We start from the raw sequence: 27,312 nt of genomic DNA, 5'->3' as shown, positions 1-27,312 counted from the left end.
TGTGCTTTTCTTCCTAGCACTAGGATGTGCACATCCTAGTGCTAGGACGTACAAGGTTCCCTGTGATATATTATGTACTAGTACTCTCGATAATTATGTTCACACTCTTTAAGTTTCCAGAAAGAACTTTGTGTTTTGTTCATTTATTGCACACTATAGCCTTCAAGCAAAAGTTTGAAACCTTCAAATTCCTTTAATCATGTCTTGGAATGTAAAGATTTATGAAATAAATGATAGATAAACAATTCTTTAATTATATTATAACGATATGATAATTTTTATTTATACTGGATAGTCAGTGTCAATGCAGGAGGAAACCGGAGTGCCCGGGGAAAAACTGAATGTTACTTTTCTGACTTGAGCGTCGGTATGGCGTCTACTTCCGATCGTTCTGTAATACATTTACGCAAAAGCAGCAGTACTTCGATTTTTGTATTAAACTGTTGAATCACTATATTGGCTTGTCATTTACTAAAACGCGGTAAAACATGCCTAGTACAGGTGACGGTTTTACGTCAGTTATATGAAAAACTTGTCATCTGGGTCCACAGGTAACTATTTTTGAACTTTACATTCAGGTTCGCCATTCTGTATCCTAATTTATGTCGACGTTTTGAAAGACTTTTTGAAAGCTGTTTTCATGATGACTGAAATATACTATGTGACAATCATTTATTACTACTACGGAAAACAAGCTGTGTAAACTTTGACGCAACCTTAAACTACTACTGTTCTTGCATGTGATAGATCACACGAGTGGCTGATAGCTTAGCATTCAGGTTTGCCATTCTATATCCCATTTTACGTAATCATTTAACGACGTTTTGAAAGAATATGTGGGTGACTCGACTATTGAAGCTGTTGTCATGGCCGAAATGTACACTCCGACATCATTTACTACTACAGAAAACCATTCAGCTCTATGTAAACTTTGACACAACCTAAAACTACCGTTCTTGCATGTGAAAGATCATACGAATGGGTGATAGCTGTGCCTTGGTTTGTGGATGTTTTCACCTTGTAATCAAGATAATTTTAACACTAAATATGGTCAAATATGTGGTCATACGAGCAAATATTGCTATCAGAGACACTCATTACACAACATTAGTTGTAGTTTGTGTATGTCTTATTTTGCCTATCATAGCTCAATTTCCGTAGTAGTACTTGGACATACAGACATTTTGACGACAACCAACGATCCACGCAAGAATACGTGGCAGTCACAGTATAAAGAGATACCAAAATGCATGCTGTCAGCCGGTAACCAAGCTCATTCCACGCAAGACAAGTTATATGCAGTACTGAATCGGCAAATATGCTCGTTTCCGACCGTTTTATCACTGGCACATGAATAGTTTACCCAGCTATTTTGAACTTTCGTCCAAAGACAACGCAATACATTAACAAGAATGTCATCTTTTAATGCAGAGATGTAGGTGTTGGTAGAAGTATTGCAAAATGATACATTGCCGAAGAGAAATCTTAGAGAAATGATATTTCTGTAGATACATGTTTACACATCCTTTATTATCATATCAGCTCCCTTTTCAGCAATCATTACTGTTGGTGCATTGGTATTTCCTGAAGGTAGGTGAGGCATGATAGATGCATCCACTACACGGACATTGACCAATCCTCGCACCCTGTAGAGCGAAACAGATGAAACATTTTGTTCTGCAGGAGCATTTCGCCGGAATTAATCTATGTCACACAAATGGATTGACGAATCGGATTCTCTTTCGTCATTACATCCATTTACAGAATGAGCATACAGTTTGGACGAGACGCAATATCAAGTTCAGTGAAACTTGCCACAGGGTTTTATGTTTAAGATAAACACCATAAAAAAGACCGTACGCAATCATTGTTTCTAAATTTTCTGCTCTGCACTTGGTTAATGATGTAAACAGTTACTCACAACATGCTTAGTGCACACTGCTACTTTTACAATAGATACATGGTAGACTTGATATTGTACACGTTGAAACATTCGAATATCCAATTTTACAGCGACCACACACTGAAACTCTTTCATACTGAGAGATCAATAGCTGCTATCATATATGTGTTTATCTCAACACAGCCTGAAGTAACCAGTCTGAGTGAACATATCACGTCACAACTGCATGCTTAAACTGTAGTGATTGTAAGAACTGTATCTTCAGTAAGAACGATGAGAAGTAATCAACATTTGAATGACTGTAATTAAAAGTACAAGAATTTGAAAGACGAATTTCTATATGGTTACCTAAGTGACGGGTCTACAACTGCTGTTCGGTCGTCTTTCGCGCCCATTTTACAAGTTCCAACGTAGTGCCAGCCCGACATTGTGATGTGTCGAATAACGTGCTCCCAATACTGATCACTATCCACTGCATGGGGGCAGTTTTCAAACTGATAATATGCAGGAGTCGCCCTACAATGAAGGTAGTGTTTTAAAATACCGTACATATAATCGAACCGGAAATGAAGATCAAGCAATACTCGGAGATGCACTACCAATTATACACAGAATACCTATACATTTTGAAATAGCGGTTGCCATGGTCACGCACTACTCTGATTTCTACAAAATGTATGCAGTACAACTGCGTTAGGCCTAAAGAAATAAATTGTTTGGTTCCGGTTACCCAACCCCACCTAGTTTTAAACTGCCGACCCTAACGTTTTTTTAAACATATTCGAGAGAAAAAAGATTAATAAAGTCGCGAAAATTGTGAAGTCTCGCCAGAAATTGTGTATGCAGAAACTGACATCAACTTCAAAAGACAATATAAAACTGTTCTTTCAATCTGTAATGGCTGTACATCTGATGGGAAGAAACCAATAACACATACACAGACCATATGGAAACCAACGGAAAACATAACTACCTGAACTAGACACCCACATATATATGAAAAAAAATGATACAATACAATTAAACGATAAAAAATCGACCTACCCCATCTATTCTAAAATCGAGCGTAATCGGAACCACACAATTTTTTTATTAGGCCTTATGATTATTTATTTGTGACCAGGTTTGCCTTTTCATCGATGTTGTATTTTATATCAATGAAGGTGTCAGAAGCAAAAGAGCCATATGCCACTTAATGTGATTTTTCACAAGAAGTTACAATTTAGTTCATGTATAATTACTGATCTCAAAGAAGGTTAACCTTTTATTCTGAAAGATAACCAGGTAATATACTAGTAAATTCCTGCATTAAAGTTGATCAGTGTCAAAGGGCCCTTTTTACTAAAAGTATTTCTTAAAAACTCTGATGACATTTGCCGATAGCTTAAGGTTTCTTTTTTTTCAATCACACCAAATATTGTCGTGGGCGAAGACAAATGATAGAGAAAACTGTCACGGTGATTTAAATTTACTTTAAATTTAAGTTTGGGCTTAGTGCCGAAAATACGTTGTTTGTTCTTTTTCTAAAAATAGGATTTTCGTCATTTGGTCCTTTTGACACTAATCACGTCAAATGATAAAATGAAAAGTTCTTATGATCAAAGAGAAACTCACCCGATGTCTTTACACGTCTTTGTGTTCGATAATTTTTGGACAAACCTTATCCCCTAGATTAAGAAAAAAATTAAAAAAAGACGATTAGAAAGGAAAAGAAAGCCTAATGGTTCAAATTAATCACAGTGTTGATATTTTGTGGTAGTTCATCAAATTCAAATTTAAATTGAATATAGTATCACCAAAGATAACGCTCTATTAAAAATTTTGACAATAAATATTCAACACTATTAATCAATTTTCGCCAAATGGTTAACATTATTGAAGACGTCTCAAAGACACAGAGATACAAACACAGACAGACAGACAGACAGACAGACAGACAGACACACACACACCTACACACACAAATACATACATACATACATACATACATACCTACCTACATACATACATACATACATACATACATACACACCTACCTACCTATTACCTACCTACCTACCTACCTACCTACCTACCTACCTACATACATACATACATACATACATACATACATACATACATACATACATACAGACGTGATAACAATAGCGGAGAACTTTATGTTTACACAGTAATGAATGGTAGAATCATATCAGCTGATACCAATATTCGATGGTAAATATTAAAGCAAATTTTAAACCTGCAGTTTACATACTCTAATAATGGTAGCTACATCCTCAGGATCTTCGAGATAGCAGGGGTCAATAAGTGGTGGCTCAAGAGGATCCCGGCTTTTCAGTTTCAATTCTCCAACACTCTTTGGATGTAACAATTGAGGGAAAAAGCATAGTCCTTCCGTTTGTTGCTGTTCTTCTTTGCGTCGATATAGAAATGCACTGTCAAATCTGTATATGAAAAATAAATGCGATTATTGATTAGTTTTGAAAATACTACTGACAAACCATAATACAACTTGCACGCCATACGTGTGTATGGAGCGTGCAATCATAGCGTTGATTGCGCGTCATATACATGTGGCGAACACTGATACTTACACATCAGATATGTGCTGGATTCCCTTCTCATTTTCGCTAGACCCACCCAGATAAAAAGTAGGTGCATAAAACAGTTGGATATCTGGCCACGGAAGGTCGTCCTGTAAAGGGAGTACAACAATTATTGATTTTGATGTTATTATAATTTCGATAATTTGGAAATATCATAACTAGCTTACTACATTATGCTTCTTATCTTCAGGGTATTTGTAATATGCAGAGTAGAGAAAGCAAGAAGTGAGACATTCGTTGCCATTCAATATCCAAACACAACCCTCATGGCACGTGAGTGTCACTTTAGCGTACTTTGGTAATTTATGCTCGATGCTGGGGGTTTTGTCTGCGAAAGAGGGACATCTTAGCAGAAAACACCAAAAGCAAGGTATGTAAAATGCCCGGGTACCAACATTCACTATAGAGCTTACACGTCCTGTAGTTCTGTAAGTATTAATATCTGAGACATAAAATTATGACAAAACTTGTAAAAAAAAATACGTTAGCGTTTGCATTGCCTGATTACATACGGAAAAATGATTGCCCTTTAAGTTATTGAAAGTCAAATACAGAACTTTCGCCTTTTTATCAATTTGAAATTTACCTCGGTCTTGATGAATCCATGGAAATCCAGTGCAAAGTTATTTCCACAGCCCTATAAAACCAGAAAGGAAAGGTGTCACTCATAACATACAAGTATAGCACTTTGAGAACAAGACTTTTGTAGTTCATTTTTTTCTTTTTATTTGCCTTAAGTTATTAAAAGTGAGGTTTTAAAAGTAGTTACAGCTCGTTTGAAGTTACCGTTCACTGGCTGTGTTTGATACAACCATGTAGGAACTAATAAGATTAGAAAACGGCATACACTATTATACTAAAATAGCGAGATCGCAATTTCTTGCTACCTTTTTTCTATTAATGGGTCATTTATTCTTACTTCGACTAGACGCAGACACGCAGGCACCAATATTTTGATGTCCGCATTTGATGTCTGCATGGTGGCACTTTACGTCATTTTTCCATTCAGACAAAATGTGGCATGAAACTGTTTTCATTCAATCTTGCTATCTTAAAGTGTAGTACGTGCAGTTTCTTATTAGTTTCTGCATGGTTGTGTCATGGAAGTATCACCCAAGTGATACTTTCAGGGTTGTATCAACCAGCCGGTGAACGGTAATTTGAAACAGGCTGTAAGTACGATACGACAACATTGATTATAGACCTGTTGCCGGTTCCAAAATGCATTGCGCGTCTCTCCATACAATACTATGTATTGTGTATGCGCTCAGGGGTTTGCACGCGCATGACCGTACCCAGGGTTCACCAGTAAATCACTATCTGTCATTGATGGTGTTTAGTCTTTGTTCTATAAAATCACTTATTATCAAAGAGGTCAACATGTGTTTCCACAATTTCCTGATGAAAACGTAATAAAGACAAAACAAGACTAACTGTAACAACGTAAGCGACATCATCTCGCGCAGTGCATCTTGGAACCGAAAAATCGACTATTATCCTTTCTTCACGCTACTACTTTGTCAGCAGCGTAACCAACCAACACTGACGTTGCTAGTGATGAGACGCTTAATCTCAGATGAAACTAGTCAGGCATGGGCATTATAATTACACACTCTTTAACATAATGACACCGATTTTCACGAAAACCGGATACATTCTTTACACTTTGGTTGAAATATAAAGGACATATGAATCTAAAAAAAATAACACGTAATTTCCTACCTTGGGAGCTCCACTTGTGTTGAATCTTACCATTGGCATAACGTGATCCTGCAAAAACGACATGGTAACTGTTATATCATATACAGTTTATTCGTAAAATTTGATATCACTTTAATATGATTACCAGGGTCTCAATATAGAATAGCCAGATGTTCATAACCACACACACACACACACACACACACACACACACACACACACACACACACACACACACACACACACACACACACACACATACATCAGACAGATATACAATTATGTGTGTATAAATATTACATTACAATATATTACGTTATGCTGTTACATTACATTACATTGTATTACAATACATTACCTAGCCTTACCTTACATTACACCACGTTGCATTACATTACATTACATTACATTACATTACAATACATTGCATAAATTACATTACATTACATTACGTTACATAACATTACATTACATACATTACCTAGCCTTTCCTTGCATTACGTCACGTTACATAACATTGCATTACATTACAATACATTACCTAGCCTTACCTTACTTTACATTACGTTGCATTACATTATATTACATTACATTACATTACAATACATTCCATTAAATTACATTACATTACGCTACATAACATAACATAACATAACATAACATAACATAACATTATATTATATTACATTACATTACATTACATTTCAAAAACGTACCTGCATATTTTGACCGACAGGAAGATCACATATCACAGGTATCTCTAAATCTTCAAGTTGTTTTCTTGGTCCCACACCCGATAACATTAACAACTGTAGAATAGTTCAAATCGTACAATATATAGGATTATTAAACCATGGTGCCAGAAAACAATATATGAAAGACAAATATCATTATACACATAAAGAAACAAACGATGTGAATAAAGGGTTCAAGGGGCGATCAATATGTCCCCCCCCGGGGGGGGGGTCTTTTATGTATTACGTTGTATTGATAATTCAGTTTCTTCAGCTTGGGATGTATCGATAGCTTGATAGAAGAGTTATTATTATGATTACTTTTGAAGTAAGGGGGTGGGCTTCCTTCAGTATATAAATCAAACGGGGTATATGTGTGTCGGATAATGATGGTAAAATGAATAAATTATACATGATACAGTACCGTGGTGTTTTTCCATCTCCCCGTTTCCTACGTGTAATATACTTACAGTGATACTGGGACATATAGTTACTGTATATTTCATGCAAATATTGTTCAAACTTACCTTGTAAGTGATTATGTGTGTGTATGTGCTGTTGACATGGGTATTAAAGGGGGTACCTTTTAATCTCCCTATATGGGAAAGATGTTCCAAATCAGGTGCACGACCCTTTACTTTCGTGAGAAACTTGTGTCTTTGTTGAACATGTTCACCATATGTGCACGTGATAATGCACATGATCGTATGCATAGTCGATTTAATGCAAAGTTGGTCACAGGTGATGGATGGTTCTTTCTTGGTAAAATTATCATATAGGAATTATTAATAGTTAAAAAGTCTACTGTCAGAAACATGTAACTGACTCTAATAATATTACAAAAAATCTGGGGCTAGTCCTGATGCATGCATGATGCATGCATCGTGCTAATGCGTCTTCAACACATGATTTGGGGGCATGTTGTTTTCAAGTCTATACACTGTATCTACATCAATGCAACAAACCTTGGGTGATGCTAAGCTTCCAGCTGATAATATAACTTCCTTTCTGACGTACACCTCACCATCGATATCACCTTTGAGAAATTTCACTGCTTCCGCTTTTGTTCCTTCTAACTTGATCTGAAAAGATCAAATCATATGAACAAGGAGTATTATGACAATATGTTCCTCTAATTACGTTAAAAATACCAACAAAACATGAAGTATCTACAAACAAACTAAAACGTTACAGCACTGAGTCGTCCAATTCAAACACGCATGCCTTGGGTCCCCATGCTACGAAAACCTTGCCAGGAACTCTAAGGATTCTTAATACAAAGTTTTGCTGCTGAACAGATATTTGAACGATTTTTTCACGATTTGAGAAAGGCTTTATCACCAAGTGAAGTCCGGCGTCACCCAAGTAAGCTAAATTGAACGTGATGGTTGGAACTTGTGACTAGTAAAAGCTTGAAGTTGTCATATGGATGACAAATGGGCAGTTAATTTGGATACTTAATTCATAAAACAATTATGATATGTTTATGTACTTGAAAAAAATGCAAGGCAATATATACCACGTCCTTGTTTGTAACCCAATAATTGGAAGAATTTTTTTTTTAAAAGTCTAAAATATTTGTTATTATTATACATACAATGACAAACGTTTTTCAAACTTTTTAGCTTTTTGTAATTTTTGAGTCACAAACCCGGATTTGGTCGATGCGGTTTCAAAATGTTTTGATGTTTTTTTCAAGTAGGAAAGCGTAGTGGAGTTGTTTTATGAATTAACTATGCAAAATTATTCCCATGTGTTATCCATATGACCACGTTAAAGTTTTTAAAGGGTATCGCAATGTGAGACATCGTATTTGTCAGCAGACAAAAATCACTTAAGCCGAACATCCGTATGGGACAACCGGTGCTCTTTAAAATAGTACGTCATAACAACAAGTATAGGAAGTAATATGGCATACTGTCTCTACTATATATGTTGACGACACTCTTTGTCCTATAGCATCACGACATACACATTAACAGGATTTATCATCAAACACAGACTGTAGTTAGCTCCTTACTTTGGTTACTACTGTTTCAGTCCAGACTGTTAAATTCTGCCTATTCTTCGCTGGATTAAGAAATGCCGTTGCCGTGCTCTCTCGTTTACCGTCTCTTATAGTTCCTTGAGTGTAATTGAATGCAACCTATACGTATACAATAGTAATTATGTGTTAAGCAATAGCATTCACGTTTCGTGCTGTGAATTCCAAATATACACAGTTAACGTCTACCAACAGTTTCAATCATTATACCACATGAAATATAGTCAAATACATACTACATTAATCTAAATAGACAAATATATGCAATGAGAATATTAATAATGAGTACGGACCCTTTTAAATAAGCTATATGCTGATGACGTTTACGTATATCAGACAAAATATAGAATATTGCTTACTGTATCGATGCAGTTATTCACATCTTTCAATTCGTATCCCAATTCTTGAACTTGGTAGAAATAATGAGAGAGAAAAGAGCGAGAGAGAGAGAGAGAGAGAGAGAGAGAGAGAGAGAGAGAGAGAGAGAGAGAGAGAGAGAGAGAGAATGACAGACAGTTAGACAGACAGACAGACAGACAGACAGAGGGAGGGAGGGAGGGAGGGAGGGAGGAAAGGAAAGAGATAGAGAGGAAGACAGAGACAGAAATAGAGAGAATGAGGATGAGACATTTGAAGGAATACTTTCCATAGAACATGGAAAGTTGATAAATTCGGCGTTTCGTTTGTACATTTATCATTCACTCGACATCGCATAACGAGTTGTATCTAAAAGTTTGTCTTTTTGTACATGAATGTCAACAAATGACAAAAATACCATACATTCTAACATAAACCATATACCTATACCATCGTCTAAATAAATCCAGTCTGTTACTTTAAATTACATCCTGCCATTTAAAATTGTACTTATTGTCACTGAGACCGATCCATTAGGAAAACTTTAAACAAGAGAAATTTTGATTCATACACAAAGAAATTTAGGTTAAAAATACCAACTTCTAATAGTGTTAGGAACATGCACTACAACTAGTGAAATTTCCTTTAGTAGAATTATCGTGATGTAAAGATTTTCCCTGCTATATATGTTCTCGCGAACAACCACAATTGTAGAATCTCTCCATCACTTTTATGTAGTAAAAGGTCAAATCCAACAAAAAAATAAAACTCTTTTACCAGCTGCTGCAATCACTTCGGAATAGCTTAACCTAGGTAACAAATCTGATACCATCATGGTTCCGTCTTTACTATGGTATTCATTTTCCAAATACTCTTTGCTGTAGCAAATTGTGGTAGAGGTGGGTGGCGACGACGGCGGCGGAAGAGGTAACGAACCACAGTAACGACGACGAATAGCAAAGGAAAAAGCCAAAAAGATCATTCATTTTATTTCAATTATAAATGAAAATTATAAATAATTTGATCGAACCCTCGGAATATTTGGGTTTAGAATGTTTGCTTTGAATTTGCGACCTTTATGATACTTTTAGAAATCAGTCCTTCATTAAATTCTGCACTGAATTATAAAACTGGGTTTCACACATAATCCATTTTGTACGAATGAACTGCGCAAACTCAACAAATTTCAGTAAATGCGCGCGTAAGCTTAATTAGGAAAATGTTAGTAAAACTAAATTGCTACATACTTTGAGTTATTTTCAGATTTTAAGAAATAAGGTAGTATTTCTTCAAAGCTCCAACCATCACATCCCAGCCTAGCCCAAGAATCATAGTCTTCTTTACATCCACGAACATATAGCATACCGTTGATACTAGTTGAGCCACCAAGCACCTGCAACATTTTAAGTCATCAGCAATTAATAAGCAATCACAAGGATTCTTTCTAAGCATGTCGTAAACTACGTACGTCATTTCCGATGTCTATCTGAGCATGTGAGTGGTTTGATTTTATGTTAAACACATATACACGGGGTTTATTTTTGAAGTAACCGATTGCATCAATTTCTGAAAAAATTAATGTACCCAACTTCTAAACATTCAAAAAGGTTATTTCAGATATCATGCCTTTATGAACTAAAACGATTGGTATAAGGTCCAAAGAGGAATTGTGAATCTTTACAATAGAAAACACTGTGTAGGCCTATATGCAGATAAAGAGGGAATGGAAGAGAAATATTTGTATTTTGAACTTGGCTTAAGTGCATGTACGAGGCGCATCTTATAGCGTTTGCGAATGTAGTGTACATATTCCATGTCGAATTTCTTACTGCTATACCATTTATGATGGCTGCTCAGAATTTTGTCAAATTTTGACTATATATTCATGGATTTAATTCATGGTATCACAGCGCGCACAAACAATCGAACGAACGAACGAACAGACAGACAGACATACATACATACATACATACATACATACATACATACATACATACATACATACACACATACATACATACATACATACACACATACACACATGCATACATACATACATACATACATACATACATACATACATACATACATACACACATACATACATACATACATACATACATACATACATACATACATACATACATAATGTGTCTGTCCGTCCGTCTATGAGTTCCCTTTCTTTTGGTACACCGCTATGTATATAGGTCGGTACGTATATGTAATGGAGGCAGTTAAAGTAACTATGAGTCGTCTGAGTCAGTTCAAATATCACTGTCACATACTAAGTTGACTAGGTTGATAGTTATGTTATCTTGTTTCAACTCTATACTATTCCAACCCCTTACCTTTCCACTGGGCCATCTTGATCTATGATCAACACGTGCAAGACAAGCATGTTGCTGTGGAACTGTCTGTTTAAGAAAAGGATATATAAGAAAATAAGTCCATTTTTATACTAACTTATTAACAACAACAAAATTAATGTACACGAAGATAAATATATCGGTATAATACGGGATACGCTTTGCTGCAACATATTAAATAAATCGGTTTGTGCATGTCATGAGTAATATGACTGAACTATTCTGTTAGCTCCTCCTTTTAGGTTCTGTCTGTTGTGAGCGAAAAATGTATCTCAAAGAACCTTGGTTGCATTATATTATCTCATGGGAGTCGTGAACTTCAACTCATAATTCATGTTCTATGTCCTTAATGGGAAAAGGGGGAATGGTCTGGGTCAAGAACCACAGGTGAATAAAAGCGGGTCATTCACGAATAACTGAAATTCTAATAGGCCGATCATGAATTACGGAAAATAAAAGTTACATGATTTAGCAAGTTTTTGCACCGCACATTGAAAACTAAATTCACTTGCATTAAGATGTGGATGAAACGATCAGCCGAATTCTCTCGTACACTGAAATAAATGTAATGTAGAAAACTTTAAATTTCTAATCAACTGTTAAAGTATTTGTGGATAGTAACCATAAAACAATGGAAAAAAGAAGTCCATATATATATATATATATATATATATATATATATATATATATATATATATATATATATATATATATATATATGTGTGTGTGTGTGTGTGTGTGTGTATGTGTGTGTGTGTGTGTGTGTGTGTGTGTGTGTGTGTGTGTGTGTGTGTGTGTGTGTGTGTGTGTGTGTGAAATTTGACCTGCTGATCTATAGTACATTATGGAAAAGTTCGGAAGTTGGAATAGGTAAGCGATGCATTATTTAGAAAATCAGGAACATTTAATTTTTTTTTAAATATAGTTAAAAGACAAAATTACATACACTTACAAATATGTCAAACGATCAACAATAAGATAAGTTCATTGCACTTTTGAGTTCTGATAATGTAACTTATTTGAATAATTTACCTTCATTTATTTACTTTGCAATGAAAATAGAGAGGAATTTCCCTCTTTGCGATGAACTGAAACGTTTGTATTATTGTTTGCTCTTTGGGCATGTGGCCTTATTGATCTGAAACAAACTGATTGGTTGGTTGGTTGGTTGATTGGCTGGTTTATTGGTTGATTGATTGATTGATTGGTTGATTGATTGATTGATTGACTGATTGATTGATTGATTTATTGATTTATTGATTCAAACTATCAACAATGATAGCTTCTACAGCATGCCATAGTTTATATGTATGGCAAAGATTTAGATACATAATATATGAACGAAGTATATACTGTGTGTGAATATATATATACTGTATACAAATGTATATACTGTATACAAATGCATGCTGTATATAAATGTACTGTTGTACGTGTTAATCACATAACTGAAATAAGACCTGTTTACGATCTCTATGTTTACTTATTAATGTGTTTAATGATGAGAAGAAAGTATACAAGTGATTTTCAAGATCAATGCCAGCTTGGAAGGTATTAATGACCCCTTAATGACCAATGTCACGGGTAAACCCAAAAAGATTTCATCTCTAATTTTGGAGATCTTTGAACGTTTGGGGGCTGACATTTGGCAACTTGTACTGAACGATATAATTTACTTCTGGAGCAACTGATATATACGTTGATTGGAATAGAACATATGTGGTTTTTGTTAAGGGAATACGTCTTCAAATTCGAACCGTAAAGGGTTTTAAATAATAATAAGTAAATGATATACAACGAGGCACGTGAGCAACTGCGTAACACCCTGCCGTATCCCCATCTCTTCTTTTCATATACTCTACCTTATTATTCACTCAAACCAGGTCACGACCCGACGAGGGGGGCAATGCCAGTGTCAATGAAAGGAGAACACACTGAAACTTGATAAATTTATGGGTTTTCATAACAATGGAAATGTTTACTAAACGATCTGTTCAGTGCTTCATCATGAGACGTATTCGTAAATGTACTTGTGTTTTATCCGAATACTGGACACACTAGTAAGTTAGTTTGCCGCTCACCGTGTAACCCCAGTCAATGTCAGTACCTTGTAGGGCACCAAGGTCTGCGGGGGCATCCTGAATAGCCGGTTTTGTATCCTCAGGACCTGCTTCTATCACCAACACAGTTGTGTTCTCATCTTCCGACAAACGATTTGCCAGGACACATCCTGCACTACCAGCTCCGATTATAATATAGTCGTACTTGCTTCCGTCGTCTGCCATGATTGCTACTGGTAGAGATGACTGGTTTCGGTCAGCTGAAACATTCTACGTCACAAGTCGGAGGTCATGAAAACATTGTTGTTTCCTTTGAGGACGGTCACTGTACTGTCTATAGTGTAGATCACCGGGTCGTTTGATAGGAGGGTCGGGTTATATGTATAGACTACTGAGACTGTGGTAAATTCCTTTACACATGCATGAGCATACATTGAACCTATACTAAGCATACATAAAACGTACATTTATACTTCACACACACACACGCACGCACGCACGCACGCACGCACGCACGCACGCACGCACGCCCGCCCGCCCGCCCGCCCGCCCGCCCGCGCGTGTTATTTACACAAACAACTGTTGCTAAGCAAAAGTCCGTGTCATCAAGATGTAAGGTTTCATTGTGACATCCTACTCATCATCACGAAATACAGTAATTTCACCCAACCTCACCGATACAGTTCTTGTTGTAAAAGGTATTTTTTATCTTGGTTCTGTCTGACTACGATGACATAGAGTATGTCACAATTACTTCAAGTCATTTATTTGCAGCAATTTAAACATGCCACAGAAAGGTCCTTCTTCGTTACCATACGCTTGTTATGTCAAACACAAACTTAAGTATCACTTACAGACACTTTTAACAAGTGGTGGCGCATTCAACCCCCCTCAGTGTTTACAATACAGAGTTGATTATATCCACTCAACCAAGGCACTGATACTATCAAACACCAGTGTAATCTACCAAATCAACAACAATTAGTTTGTGTCTATCTTAGTTTGCCAATAGCTTGTTTTCCTGCATACTGTAGTTACTTTTGTATTATACGGCTTATTTAGCTTTGAAAATCTCTGTCTGTAAGGCCTAAACAATTGTTTGGTTCAGGTTAACCGACCCCATCTAGTTTTTCACTGCCGACTCTAAACTTTGTTTTTCATATTCGAGAAAAAATAATAAAATCGCGAAAACTTTTGAAGTGTCGCTAGTAATAGTGGATGCGGAAACTGACATAAACGTAAAGACAATATAAAACTGTTCTTCCAATCTGTAATGGCTGTACATCTGATGGGAAGAAACCAATAACACAGAGACCATTTGGAAAACAACGGAAAACATAACCACCTGAACTAGACACTCACACATAAAAAAAATAAAATAAAAATAAAATAAAAAATCTACCTACCCCACTTATTCTAATATCGAGCGTAATCGCGAAAATTCAAAATTTTCGCGATTTTATTTTTTTTTCTCTCGAATACATAAAAAGAAATGTTTGGTCGGCAGTGAAAAACTAGGCGGGATCAGGTAACTGGAACCAAACAATTTTTTTTAGGCCTAAGGGTTAACTTGGAATACTTCTTTGAAATTCGAGTTGTAAAGGGTTAAATAAATGACATACAGCGAGGCGTCTGATGAGCAACTGCATACTCATCGCTAGCTTATTATTTTCACATATACATGTACACCTGTACTCACACTCAAACCAGGGCGATGCCAGTGTCATTGAAATGGAGAGCCACATTAACTTAATATACTCGTGTGCTTAAACAACTAGGTAAGATAGTTTGCCGCTCACCGTGTAACCCCAGTCAATGTCAGTCCCTAGTAGCGCTATGTTTGCGGGGGCATCCTGAATAGCCGGTTTTGTATCCTCAGGACCTGCTTCTATCACCAACACAGTTGTGTTCTCATCTTCCGACAAACGATTTGCCAGGACACATCCAGCACTACCAGCTCCGATTATAATATAGTCGTACTTGCTTCCATCGTCTGCCATTGCTACAGGTAGAGATGTGACTGGTTTCGGTCAGCTGAAGAAGTGTGCGTTGCAGGTCGTGAGGGCATGATAACAATGCTGTCTTCTTTGAGGACAGTCACAATAGTTTAGACCACTGGATCGTTTAATAGGTAGACCAGGTCATATGTCAAGATGTACACAATTTCGAGATTGTGCTGTAAGTTTAGCACTTTGAACCACCACAAACACACGTGCGCGCGTGCACACATAAACACACCCTCTCCCCCCCCCACACACACACACATACATACATACATACATACATACATACATACATACATACATACATACACAGCGCATACATCATACATACCACTCATACTAAACAGACACAAAGCACACATTTCTACCACACACACGTTATTATAACCGCGTCACTGTCGCTGTATCAAAAGTCAGTGTTGTCAAGACACGAAGGTTTCCATTGTGACATTCTCACCATCCCAAAATACAGCTATTTTTACCTAACCTGGCCGATACAGTGTTTGTCACAAATCATGTGACTTTTTATCTTGTTCTGGCTGACTTTGATGACTTCAGAGTGGTAACGGGGTATCATACTTTTTCTTGTATTTTGTTTTCATTTTGAAAGAGTCAGTACGTTTGAAGTGTTGCCCTTATTTACCAATACGGTATAAAAAGGGTAAAAAATACACTCTTTCGGCGAGGTTATACGAAATTGCCCGACATGATGAATCTTCATACTAGACTGAATGTTATCTGTCCTTTTCCACCCATTTTACTCAGATAAAATACGTTTTCTAGGAGTATTACCCAACTATATATTTTTCTGCCCTTTTTGTCCGATGGTTGTTGTTGTTGTTGTTGTTGTTGTTGTTGTTTGTTTGTTTGTTTGTTTGTTTGTTTTTTGGGGGAGCGGAGTTATATTTTATGTTGTATTTATTGTATGTTTATTTTAATACGTCACCGTAATTTCTCTACGTGGGATAATAAAGTTTTCTTGTATCTTGTATCTTGTATGTTGTATATGCCATACATCAGTAAAAAGTTTACTTTTGGGGTACCACCATCAGTCATTTTGCTTGTAGCGCCTGGATTTACACATGACCATAGACAAGTCCTTATCCTTGGCACATTTCACGACAAACCAAAAAACAAAAATATAACTATAGTAAAGTACTAATGGACGTTGATGTAATTACACACACAATATAAGGTTGCGTCTGTGATAGCCAATTTCCTCAAATGGTGACACTTTGAACCCACTCAGGGCACCGATATCACCATCACTTAAGTCTAATCTACCAACAATTAGTTTGTATCTATCTTTACTTAGTTTGCCAATAGTTTGTTTTCCATAGTGTAATATAACTTTTACATTATAAGTTATGAATGTCTGTCTATCTGTTTAGTATATGGAATGGCTTGTTTTGCCATTAGAACCTGAACGTCAAGGTCAAATTTAGCATTTAAAGAAACTAGCAGAAATGTCATGATTGCTTATACTTGATTACTTTCCTTATTCTGTGTTCCTGTGCTTTTGTATTCCTATTGAAATGGTTGTGATGCTATTGTTTTATACTGTCAGTCTGTCTCTCTAGCTCTGTCGATCTGCCTGTCTGCTTGCCTGCCTGACCGACTGTCTGTCTGTCTGTATAGTCTGTCTGTAAGCATGTCACCCATATTTCAAGAAGCAGTGACCCAAATGAAATCAAGTTAAGTTTTCAGCGAAGTTTGTGGATGTCAGTTAGCCTATTTTAAATAGAATTGTGTTTTGAACTCCAATGGGGATGTTATTATTTTGTGCACTGTGTGTCAGTCTGTCTGTTCTAATGTTAAGATCTTTATTTTGCCTTTCATAATCTACACACTAAGTAGACAACAGTATACGTTCTGTATGTATGTATGTATGTATGTATGTATGTATGTTTGTTGCATGTTCTTAGAAGTCTGACTTTTGTCAAATATTCATACAAATTGTTGTGGTGCAGGGTGTATAATGTGCTGAATATAACAACAGGGGCCCATTAACATATTTTAGATTCATCTCAATGCCAGTTTTATTTGAAAATCAAATCAGTTTATCATCATTGTTACTTTTAAGTGTAAACAAATTGAATATCTCAGTATTGTGAATCACCATAGCATCGCCATTTGTTGTCATGGTAACCATTAAGCCTAGATGTAAAGTAAACATCACCAACTGAACGAAAGAAAATATACATGACCATAATGGCTGGTTAAATAACAATCTACAAATATATTTTACTACTACAGAGATAGACCACAAATGAAAACGTTTCACACGTCCCTCATTATCATATCAGCTCCCTTTTCAGCAATCATTATGGTTGGTGCGTTTGTATTTCCTGAAGGTAGGTGAGGCATGATAGATGCATCCACTACACGGACATTGTCCAATCCTCGCACCCTGTAGAAAGGGAAAGGAAAGAATAATTGAAGTACGTCCTTATCCTCAATGTCATCCACATTAATTACAAATATTTGATCTTTATGCTATATGGAATACGATTTACTATATTCATCAATGGGGATATGTTTGTACTTAGTCTCATTTTTTTGAGGATGATCAGTAAGTTAGCCTAAAATCTTCTATTGTTGACCTTGGCTATGTCTCCTCAGTAAGTTCCGAGGACTCAGTTTGCCCAATACTTCAGTTTTCAAACCCCATATTAGATTATTATTTCACATAACAAGTCAGCCTACTTCTATACTACAAAGTCATGTGGCGATAATGATTGCATTGACTAGAAAGTGTTTTTATTTCTGATTGGCAGGCACTGTCTATCGACGCCCATTCATTACTATTCATGTCACGTGGAGACGCTTACTGACGTCACCTGACACTGTGGGTAGATTTAAAACCCTGTAGGTATTTTGGGCCTTTTTTCTGATCAACGCTCAATAAGGTGAAATATTGTATTCCTTTTCCTAGGCTTGTGTTAAGAAGACATAGTCAAGATCAACCAACGAAGATAGAAAGCCATGGGGTAAATGGACGTTGTTGCATTCACACTCAAAATGAACTATAACCCAATCAATGCGATGTGTGTATTTGTCAACATTTTGGATGTTTGTTATTAATGTTAGTTCAACAAAAATGATGTAACTGTTTCTGGTTACCTAAGCGATGGGTCTACAACCGTTGTTGGATCGTCCTTGGCGCCCATTTTACAAGTTCCTACAACATGAAAAGCTGTCATTGTGATGTGTCGAATAACATGTTCCCAATACTGATCACTATCCACCGCATGGGGGCAGTTTTCAAACTGATAATATGCAGGAGTCACCCTATCACAGAAAAAACACTGCAGCATTAGTGACAGAATTCACACAGTCAAAAAGAAGTTTCACAAAGGGAGTAACGGAAAACATAGTTATGAAAATATGTGTTCTTATTTAGATTTCATAATCGTCATATTTTACACGAATAAATGAATGGTAAAAGGAAAACTCTTTGTTCTTATGAACATCATGACACTCACCCTATTTCCTTACATGGTTTTGTGTTTGATAATTTCTGGATAAACCTAATTCCCTGGAAGGAAAGAAAGAAAGAAAGATATTTCATGGTTAATAAGGAAAACAAATACACATCACTTAATACATTATAATATCAATGTTTTCTACGACAGACATCCTTTGATATTTATTCAATACACAAGTTAATTAAACGTTGTTTGCTAATACGGTATATGTCTTCGTTCAGATAAGCCAATGAAAATATGAATGATCTGAGGAGGCCTTTTCACGGCGGGTCGAAAAATAGTAGTGGCAAAAACTCTTAGGTCGCATGCGAGTATTTTCCAGCTATGAAGAAAACATAGGTCTAGTCATACCTGCAGAAGACCATCGTATGATAAATCTGTGACAATAATGGAACATTTTCAGTAATATGTCGAACTCCATAGAACAACGGACTTAGATGCACGTTGTAGTGACGCATTACCACAAGTGTATGCATCCACATTCAACTTAGCATAATCATATATGGTATAATCATATTCCATGTTCTGCATTCAGTCGTAAAATACGAGCGACCTAAGGGTTTTGTCACTACTCGTAGTGACAAGGCTCCTTAGGTCACTCGTATTTCCTTTTGGTAAACGAAGAAAAATATTGAGGAATAATATCCAGGAGTAACACGCTTCTCCGAGGCTTTCAGAACGAATACTTGTCTCACGACCCGTAGTGACAAGGCCCCTTAGGTCACTCGTGTTTCCTTTTTCTGAATGAAGAAAAAAAGAGAGGAATAATATCTAGGAATAACATGCTTCTCCGAGGCTTTCAGGACAATTATTCGTCTCACGACCCGTAGTGACAAGGCCCCTTAGGTCACTCGTATTTCCTTTTCCTGAACGAAGAAAAATATTGAGGAATAATATCTGAGAGTAACATGCTTCTATTTCAGAACGATTACATTCGTTTATACTTGTGGTCAGCTACACGTACTAGAGTTTTTCATTAGGCAAACAACTCCATTTACATACCCTTATCAGGGTAGCTACATCCTCAGGATCTTCGAGATAGCAGGGGTCAATAAGTGGTGGCTCAAGAGGATCTCGGCTTTTCAGTTTCAATTCTCCAACACTCTTTGGATGTAACAATTCGGGGAAAAAGCAAACTCCTTCTTTGATTCCTGGCTCAACCTTGCTTCCGCATAGAAGAGCATCATGAAATCTGGAATAATACATTGTATATCAAGTGGGTATACCTCCATACTATATACCACCTTAACTGTAATACAGCTTCGCAATGTATTTTAATCGATATAACAAGTACTAACAGGATGTCAGTTTTTACATAATGTTGTTTCAAACAAAATCTTTGAGGAAATGAAATGAAATAATCATCAACACAAGAACTGACAGAAATGAAATCATTAACACAAGTTGCAAGTTTTTACTTAAGATTAATGTGTAATATTTGATACATTACAGCTATGGGAAGATGAATGGATATACAAGAAAGCATCAATGAAACACATGTATTTCGAATTCAGGGCTTGTTGCTGTTACTGGAGCACTTGTGATTTATGAGCTGGCTGGACTTGTTCCTTAAACTGCCAGAAAACAGTGCAGTAAGACCTGGTGCTGTAATTTTCAGGTAGGGTTTAATTCTTTTTCCAGCCATGCATGTTGCCTCCTCTGTAGAACGTATGGATATTTGTACAGTAATGTATGTCTAATGAATTTCTAGTTCCTTGTTATACTTAACTTTTGTCCCTCGGGTAGGACGTAAAATGGAGGGTCCCGTGTATCGGGAGCAATACCCAATGCACGTTAAAGAACGTGCTACACTTTCCGTAAAAGAGTAGGGTGAAAACCCGATGTAGTGTTTTTAAACCGGTTTATGATTGTTTATCTGTAACTGTTTTCAAAATTCTTGTAGTCACACATTTTTTGTTAATTCTGAGCAGCAGCGAACCAATTTGATTGGCCATTTAGGAGAGACCTTTGTCATTTGATACCCGTAGTGGCTTATTGTTCTCAATTGCACAACATATACAAAAAAAGTTGCGCATGGATTTCAATTACAAATAACGGCAGACAGTATAAGAATTCATTGTACCCCGCCTTATCTTCAAGTCTGTAATTATACCGACACAAAAGCTACTAACTTACCTGAGGAGATGCTATGCTTCCAGCTGATAGTATGACTTCCTTGCTCACGTGCACTTCACCATCGATATCACCTTTGAGAAATTTCACTGCTTTCGCTTTTATCCCTTCAAACAGGATCTACAAAATAAATGAAGTTAAATTTCACAAGAAACATGGAGTCTTTTTTCATGTTATGATAAAAAGTACTTACACGAAATCTACAAATATTAATCAGCAAAATTCACAGAGAACTTTGTCTCATAACCTGTTTTACATGTAGTGGGTAAACATTAACACAAGACGGTGACACTGTGTTAAATCGTTTCGTTTCTCACAATGTAATATCATAATAGTGTATTATACACCATAATTTACAAGCTAGCAGAATTTATCATAAAACACAGACTTTAGTTAGCTCCTTACTTTGGTTACTACTGTTTCAGTCCAGACTGTCAAATTCTGCCTATTCTTCGCTGGATTAAGAAACGCCGTTGCGGTGCTCTCTCGTTTACCATCTCTTATGGTTCCTTGAGTGTAATTGAATGCAACCTGTAAAACGCCAAAATGTTGATGAAGCAAATTGCATTTCAAATTTCATGAATTCTAACTTATAGTAAGTATTACAGCGATGAGCCCCTTTGACATTTCTAAATATCTGATGGAATCATTGGATTTTCTGTACTTCAGTTATTGGTATTCATTTTCGTAATTACTAGTTGGTCGCGTCGAAGCACAAGACGGTGTTCCAGTGATCACGACAGATCGATAAAGTATGGTGTTGCGTAGATATCGTGTACAATATTCAACACATGCATTATATAGAAAATTACTTACTCTATCGATGCAGTTGTTCACATCTTTCAAGTCGTACCCCAATTCTTGAACTTGGAGGACATATGGAATATAATAATGAAAATACAAATTTCCAAGATTTGATTCTATTTGTACATTAATGAATACATGAACACTCAAAATTACATGGCAGATGTATCATAATATATTCATATCATATCACTGAGGTCAAAATCTACTTAGTGCCAAGTATTTCTTAATAAATCAAAAGCAAACAAAGCTGTGTTCTATAAATATAGCGTGCCCTATCTTAAAGATTTTGTCCCAGGCCAGAAACTACAACATCAACCAAAGAAAAACTCTTTACCTACCTGCACCTGCGATCACTTTGGAAAATCTTTTTCTCGGTAAAATATCTGACACCATCATGGGTCCTTCTGTACTGTGGTAATCTTTTCCAGAATACTCTTTGCTATGGTTATTATTAAAAATGGTGGTGGTGGTGGTGGTGGTGGTGGTGGTAGAGAAAGGAAATAAGATACTAAAGTAATCATATCTATTAGGGAATTTCATGGATTACGACTTTGACTCAGAAACTATAATATTTGAATGTGCAACCAATGTATAAAGCACCATATATCTAATAATTTCTTAGAACACGGGATGCTTCTAATGTCTTGACAAGTAAACATGGAAAGTGTTGGTAAAACTAAGATGTCAATACTTACTTAGCGTTGTTCTCTGATTTTAAGAAATAGGGAAATATTTCTTCAAAGTTCCAACCATCACATCCCAGCCTAGCCCAGGAATCGTAGTCTTCTTTACATCCACGAACATATTGCATAGCATTGATACTACCTGAGCCACCAAGTACCTACAATATTTGAAAAGTAATCACAACACCTTGCGAGTAAGGTTGGGTTTGTAGTCCCCAGTGTGCAGAACTCATTGGGGATAAAACTCTATTGGAATGCGTCTGTACTAAGGTCTGTCCGTTAGTGTCCAGCCTATAACATGTGCGGACCAACTTTTTAAAAACATATATTTACTTAACTTTCTCAACCCTATTGATTCTGTGACGATGATCTTGACGTCGATGATCAAGTAAGAATGTAGTCTTCAATCTAAGAATCGAGTGATACTTCTGCATTATAGGATTCCTATCACTTTATAGCATTTTATAGCAATTTATACCGTGCAATGTAACCCTTTCTCCTTTTCTTTTCCTTCCTTTTTGTTGTTACTATATTCTTTTGGAAAATAAAAAAATAATTTAAAAAAAAAGAAAAAAGAATGTAGTCTTCACTTGTATATTACAGACACAATCCCGAAGTTAGAGTTTATGGGTTATGTTTTACCACACATTATCTGCCTTCAGATAATATGCAAGATTAAATTGGCATTGGCAATAATTATAAAATTACGTATACTTTGATTTAGGGGTTAGATAGCATAGAAAGGATGATTTTATTCTTTAAATAAACAGGGGGAACATTTGGTATATATATATATATATATATATATATATATATATATATATATATATATATATATATATATAGATAGATATGTGTGTGTGTGTGTGTGTGTGTGTGTGTGTGTGTGTGTGTGTGTGTGCACGTGAAACGCTATTCGATTCAGACATGTGTTGGGTTTTACACCCTACGTTAGAGGACTTAAAATCTCTTCGAGAACTTGATATGGGGTCCTCGAAGTTACATGTGCTGCATCACTTTTAAATGTATCAGGGGCACTGTGTGATGAACCTGAAGTGCGTCCTCTATTGTTGAGAAATTGTGAGTTTTGTGTGTTTACATTGAACACAAACTTGTGGGGTCCTTTTTTAGAGTAGTGCGCCCTCCCTAGAGGCTAAACACACTTGCGTCCATTTTTGAGCTTCACACACACCTGACAGAAACGAGTGTGTGCCCACGTGCTGAGTAGTTCCTTGGACGTTACAAACATTTCTGGTAAGTATCCACCATTTTTCTTGTTACAGGTTAAACAAGAAGTACAACTACATCTACTTATGTCCAGAAGAAACTGTTCTTCCTGTTATTATAATTCATTTCCCCCTTAATTTCTCGTGTAGCACTGATGATTTCACAACTTGAAATTCAAGTGTCAATGAAAACAATGTAACCGCGGTTTGACCTGAAACCACTTCTTTGATAAAGTCTCCCAATACATTAAACATATTATGTTTGTTATGATCTTCAGATTCACTTAGTGTTACTACTGTGCATCATTGCCGATTGTCTATGCCAGTAAGTATTGTAATAGCTAATACAGTGTATACTTGTGCCAGTCAAAGAGATAGTGTTTTGTTATCACTGTCTGTGATAATATTGAGGCTTTTTTTTAAACCCTTTTATTCCTAGAGACGACTATGAAATAATACAGAAACTTGAATTTTATGAACATTTTTGAAAATTTAAGAATGTCACTTCATTAGGAATGAATAATTCTTGAATTCTGGTCTAAATTAAGTCAATATATGTCAAAAATATACAGAGAAACTAGAATTTTTATTCCTAAATTTTGTCGGGAAAATTTCTAGTCCTGAAGGGGTTAAAAGTCGGCCTTTGGGTATACTTGTAATGATGTATACACAGTTTTTTATTATAATTGTTTTGGAACAAAAGTAGTACTTTTTGAGGGCCAGTCAACAGGATGGAGAACAAAAATGTGAATTTGTCAAAGCTATGATAATTGGTATGTAGGTACCTGCAGGGAAGGAGTCTGAGAAAGTATGATGTTGTTCACATAGATAGTAGCCATTGCTCATGTGCAAGTTGGCTAGGAAAACACAAGAAAATGCTTTTCTTCTAGTGTCAATTTATTCTGACAACCCCGTCACTTTGCAAATAACATGTCATATATACCATAACTATGATAAAACCTCAATAGAGCAGAGATGAATGCTAGTAAATTCAATGTTACCAGTAAACAGCTACAATTATTTTGAAAGGCTATTTGAAAGATATTCAACTTTATGGGTTGGATATATTTCTTTACACATGTTGAAAACTTTGTGAAGGTACAATACTCATGAAAGCGATTGTCTTGAAGTTGCAAAATGGACGAGTTTGTTTACATTTAGAATTTAAATCTTAACATAGGTATGTCATTTTATACACTAAATCAAGATGACCCATCAGTGTATTGGCCCTTATCCACCACTTGTAAGGCTACAATGACATTAAAAAGGTACACAAAAATAACATTGTGTTTGTACACAAACATTCCTATTCAAGATGATAAACATGGGTAATATGACACCTGCATTCATCGCACTGCCTTTAGAACTTGAGCACATTAGTTTAAACACATGGCATGAATGAAATAACATCTCAAATCTCGATCCTGCATGGTCTTATCCACCATATGACAATGCAGGTTCTGCTCAGGTATTGCGGGACATCAAAACGTGTTTACAAACAACATTTTCTCAAAGCCATATCTTGTTAGTAGGGTCAGTTTGGCTTGCACCCATGAGCCAGGGGATATTTGACATTCTAAAGGTTGGTTCAAGAATTTTTTTTCTCATTTTCGACAATGTAAACAAATCAACACTACCATCTTCCCAAAATACAATGTACATCAAATTTGACTGAAATCGTCGAAAAAAAAGCCTTTTTTCGTAAATCTACTTTTCTGACTGTACTGAACTATGATTGAACCCATTCAAGAGCTAATGTATTATCTTAGTGCTGTATGTGTGTGTCTGTTGGTGTGTCTCGGTCAGTCATATGTCAAATGGCTACAACACATACAATTTACTTCCACTATTTTACTACATGCACATTCAGATCACTTCTGGTTTGGCGAGGGGTTGTTAGTCCTCATGAATATAAGAACTCTGCTTTATTTTTCAAAACAGATCATGATGTCCAACCAACAAGGCATATTATACCCCAAAGGAATATTCCTTGCTGTCAGAAATGAAGAAGGTAATCTTTTTTATTGATAACACACTTCTTATAAATACCACAGCACCAGCAAGCCTAGAGTATTACACTAGGGGAAAATGTGTTACCAGTCTGTCACTGTTATTAATTTATGAGATATTATTTATTAATTTAACAGGAATTTGTTGAAATTGAAATAATTTACAACATATATATAGATATTAGGTCTGTAGAGTCATTGAATTTTTTGTTATTTTAAATATAATTAATGGCCAGTTTTTACCATTTTCTTGCAATACCAGTGGCCAAATAAAGAAAAGCACAAGATGTTTGCATTTCATATACTAACATTACTGCTGGCTGGGTATTTTGTTGTTATAGGGGCTGATAATCTATGAGGGATGTGTGCTCTTGACTGGACAAAATTGTCTCTTTCACATTAAATATAACAAATGAAGATGTAAAAATGGTCAGTTGTAAGACACTATCCCTTGCCTGATCAATGAAAGAATAAATAAAAAAGGTCACACACTGTCAAGAACACTGCCCCTTTGAAGGAAAAAAAATCAGAAAATGTAAACCAGTATCCAATCTCTCATGATCATGTTAATTTGTTCTATTATGGATGTGTCAGTGAGACTCACCATGGATGCATACATCCATGGATGGACTCACTAATACATCCACGGTTCTATCAACTTCCAGCTTCTTGATTCTTAAATAAGAATGTGGTTAAAGTAACGAATAATTTCACTATGGCTAAATAATACTATCCATATCCCAATGACAATTTAAATGAGAGATAAAATTATAAATAATGGACATGCAAAAAAAATATTCAAATGTTAATGTTGAAGAACACAGTCTATCTATACACTGCAAGAATTAATTGTGGATTTTTGTCAAGATTGAAACTTTCAGCATTGTTGCAGGAAGTGGAGAACAATAAAAACAATTGGGAATGGATTATCACTTTATGGGGCACTTGATCTCCATTAATGTTGACAAATGGAAAATTTTGACTGCTATGATTACAATTAATGTACAATACAAGTATTCTGGTAGGCATCATTTTGTTAGTCCTAATCAATAATGCATGTCTTTACAAACAAGGCTCATTTAATGTTTAAAAAAGTAAACTGAGGTATGACTTGGAGAAAGTGAAAAGAACAGAATAAATAATAGTTTATTTAAATGCATGCATTGACTGGTATCATAATTTCTAGGATGGA

At 35.9% G+C, this 27,312-nt stretch overlaps 2 protein-coding genes across 5 annotated transcripts in view; both read right to left on the bottom strand.

Moving 5' to 3' along the window:
* Positions 1-271: 271 nt before the first annotated feature.
* Positions 272-15,786, bottom strand: LOC144436023 (glucose dehydrogenase [FAD, quinone]-like). 4 transcript variants are annotated; one of them, XM_078124696.1, is made up of 16 exons: positions 15,571-15,786; positions 13,793-14,041; positions 11,694-11,759; positions 10,593-10,738; positions 10,123-10,223; positions 9,348-9,397; positions 8,965-9,090; positions 7,910-8,026; positions 6,927-7,019; positions 6,232-6,279; positions 5,096-5,146; positions 4,498-4,598; positions 4,158-4,347; positions 3,518-3,570; positions 2,252-2,419; positions 272-1,646 (listed from the first exon to the last, which is right to left on the bottom strand). In XM_078124696.1, exons 1-16 carry the CDS (start codon positions 15,769-15,771, stop codon positions 1,517-1,519), a joined length of 1,890 nt encoding a protein of 629 aa, XP_077980822.1. In that variant the 5' UTR covers positions 15,772-15,786; the 3' UTR covers positions 272-1,516. The 4 variants fall into 4 exon arrangements, with proteins under 4 accessions (XP_077980822.1, XP_077980823.1, XP_077980824.1 ...); XM_078124697.1 differs by having other exon boundaries at positions 9,348-9,391; XM_078124698.1 differs by having other exon boundaries at positions 13,793-14,001; positions 15,571-15,646.
* Positions 15,787-17,880: 2,094 nt separating this feature from the next.
* The window catches only part of LOC144435398 (glucose dehydrogenase [FAD, quinone]-like), a 28,042-nt gene continuing 18,610 nt past the window's right edge, over positions 17,881-27,312 (bottom strand). Inside the window, exons 3-12 of the mRNA XM_078123994.1 lie at positions 22,898-23,043; positions 22,541-22,641; positions 22,212-22,261; positions 21,801-21,926; positions 21,399-21,515; positions 20,793-20,836; positions 20,265-20,454; positions 19,260-19,312; positions 18,898-19,065; positions 17,881-18,184 (exon numbers count right to left, since the gene is read on the bottom strand). Of these exons, the coding sequence (XP_077980120.1) occupies positions 18,055-18,184; positions 18,898-19,065; positions 19,260-19,312; positions 20,265-20,454; positions 20,793-20,836; positions 21,399-21,515; positions 21,801-21,926; positions 22,212-22,261; positions 22,541-22,641; positions 22,898-23,043 (1,125 nt within the window). The 3' untranslated portion in view covers positions 17,881-18,054. The remainder of the gene's footprint in view (positions 18,185-18,897; positions 19,066-19,259; positions 19,313-20,264; positions 20,455-20,792; positions 20,837-21,398; positions 21,516-21,800; positions 21,927-22,211; positions 22,262-22,540; positions 22,642-22,897; positions 23,044-27,312) is intronic.

Source organism: Glandiceps talaboti, chromosome 5, assembly GCF_964340395.1.
Source record: "Glandiceps talaboti chromosome 5, keGlaTala1.1, whole genome shotgun sequence".
Classification (NCBI taxonomy): Eukaryota; Metazoa; Hemichordata; class Enteropneusta; family Spengelidae; genus Glandiceps; species Glandiceps talaboti.
Note: the sequence above shows the minus strand (reverse complement) of the source record. Positions and strands in the feature narration are given on the sequence as shown.

Coding starts and splice junctions, on each gene's coding strand:
- LOC144436023 (XM_078124696.1), bottom strand. CDS start 15,771: ATGGCAGACGATGGAAGCAAGTACGACTATATTATAATCGGAGCTGGT. Junction 10,739..11,693: donor CAAGATGGCCCAGTGGAAAG/GTAAGGGGTTGG, acceptor AAAATGTTGCAG/GTGCTTGGTGGCTCAACTAG. Junction 10,224..10,592: donor AAATCTGAAAATAACTCAAA/GTATGTAGCAAT, acceptor AATTTGCTACAG/CAAAGAGTATTTGGAAAATG.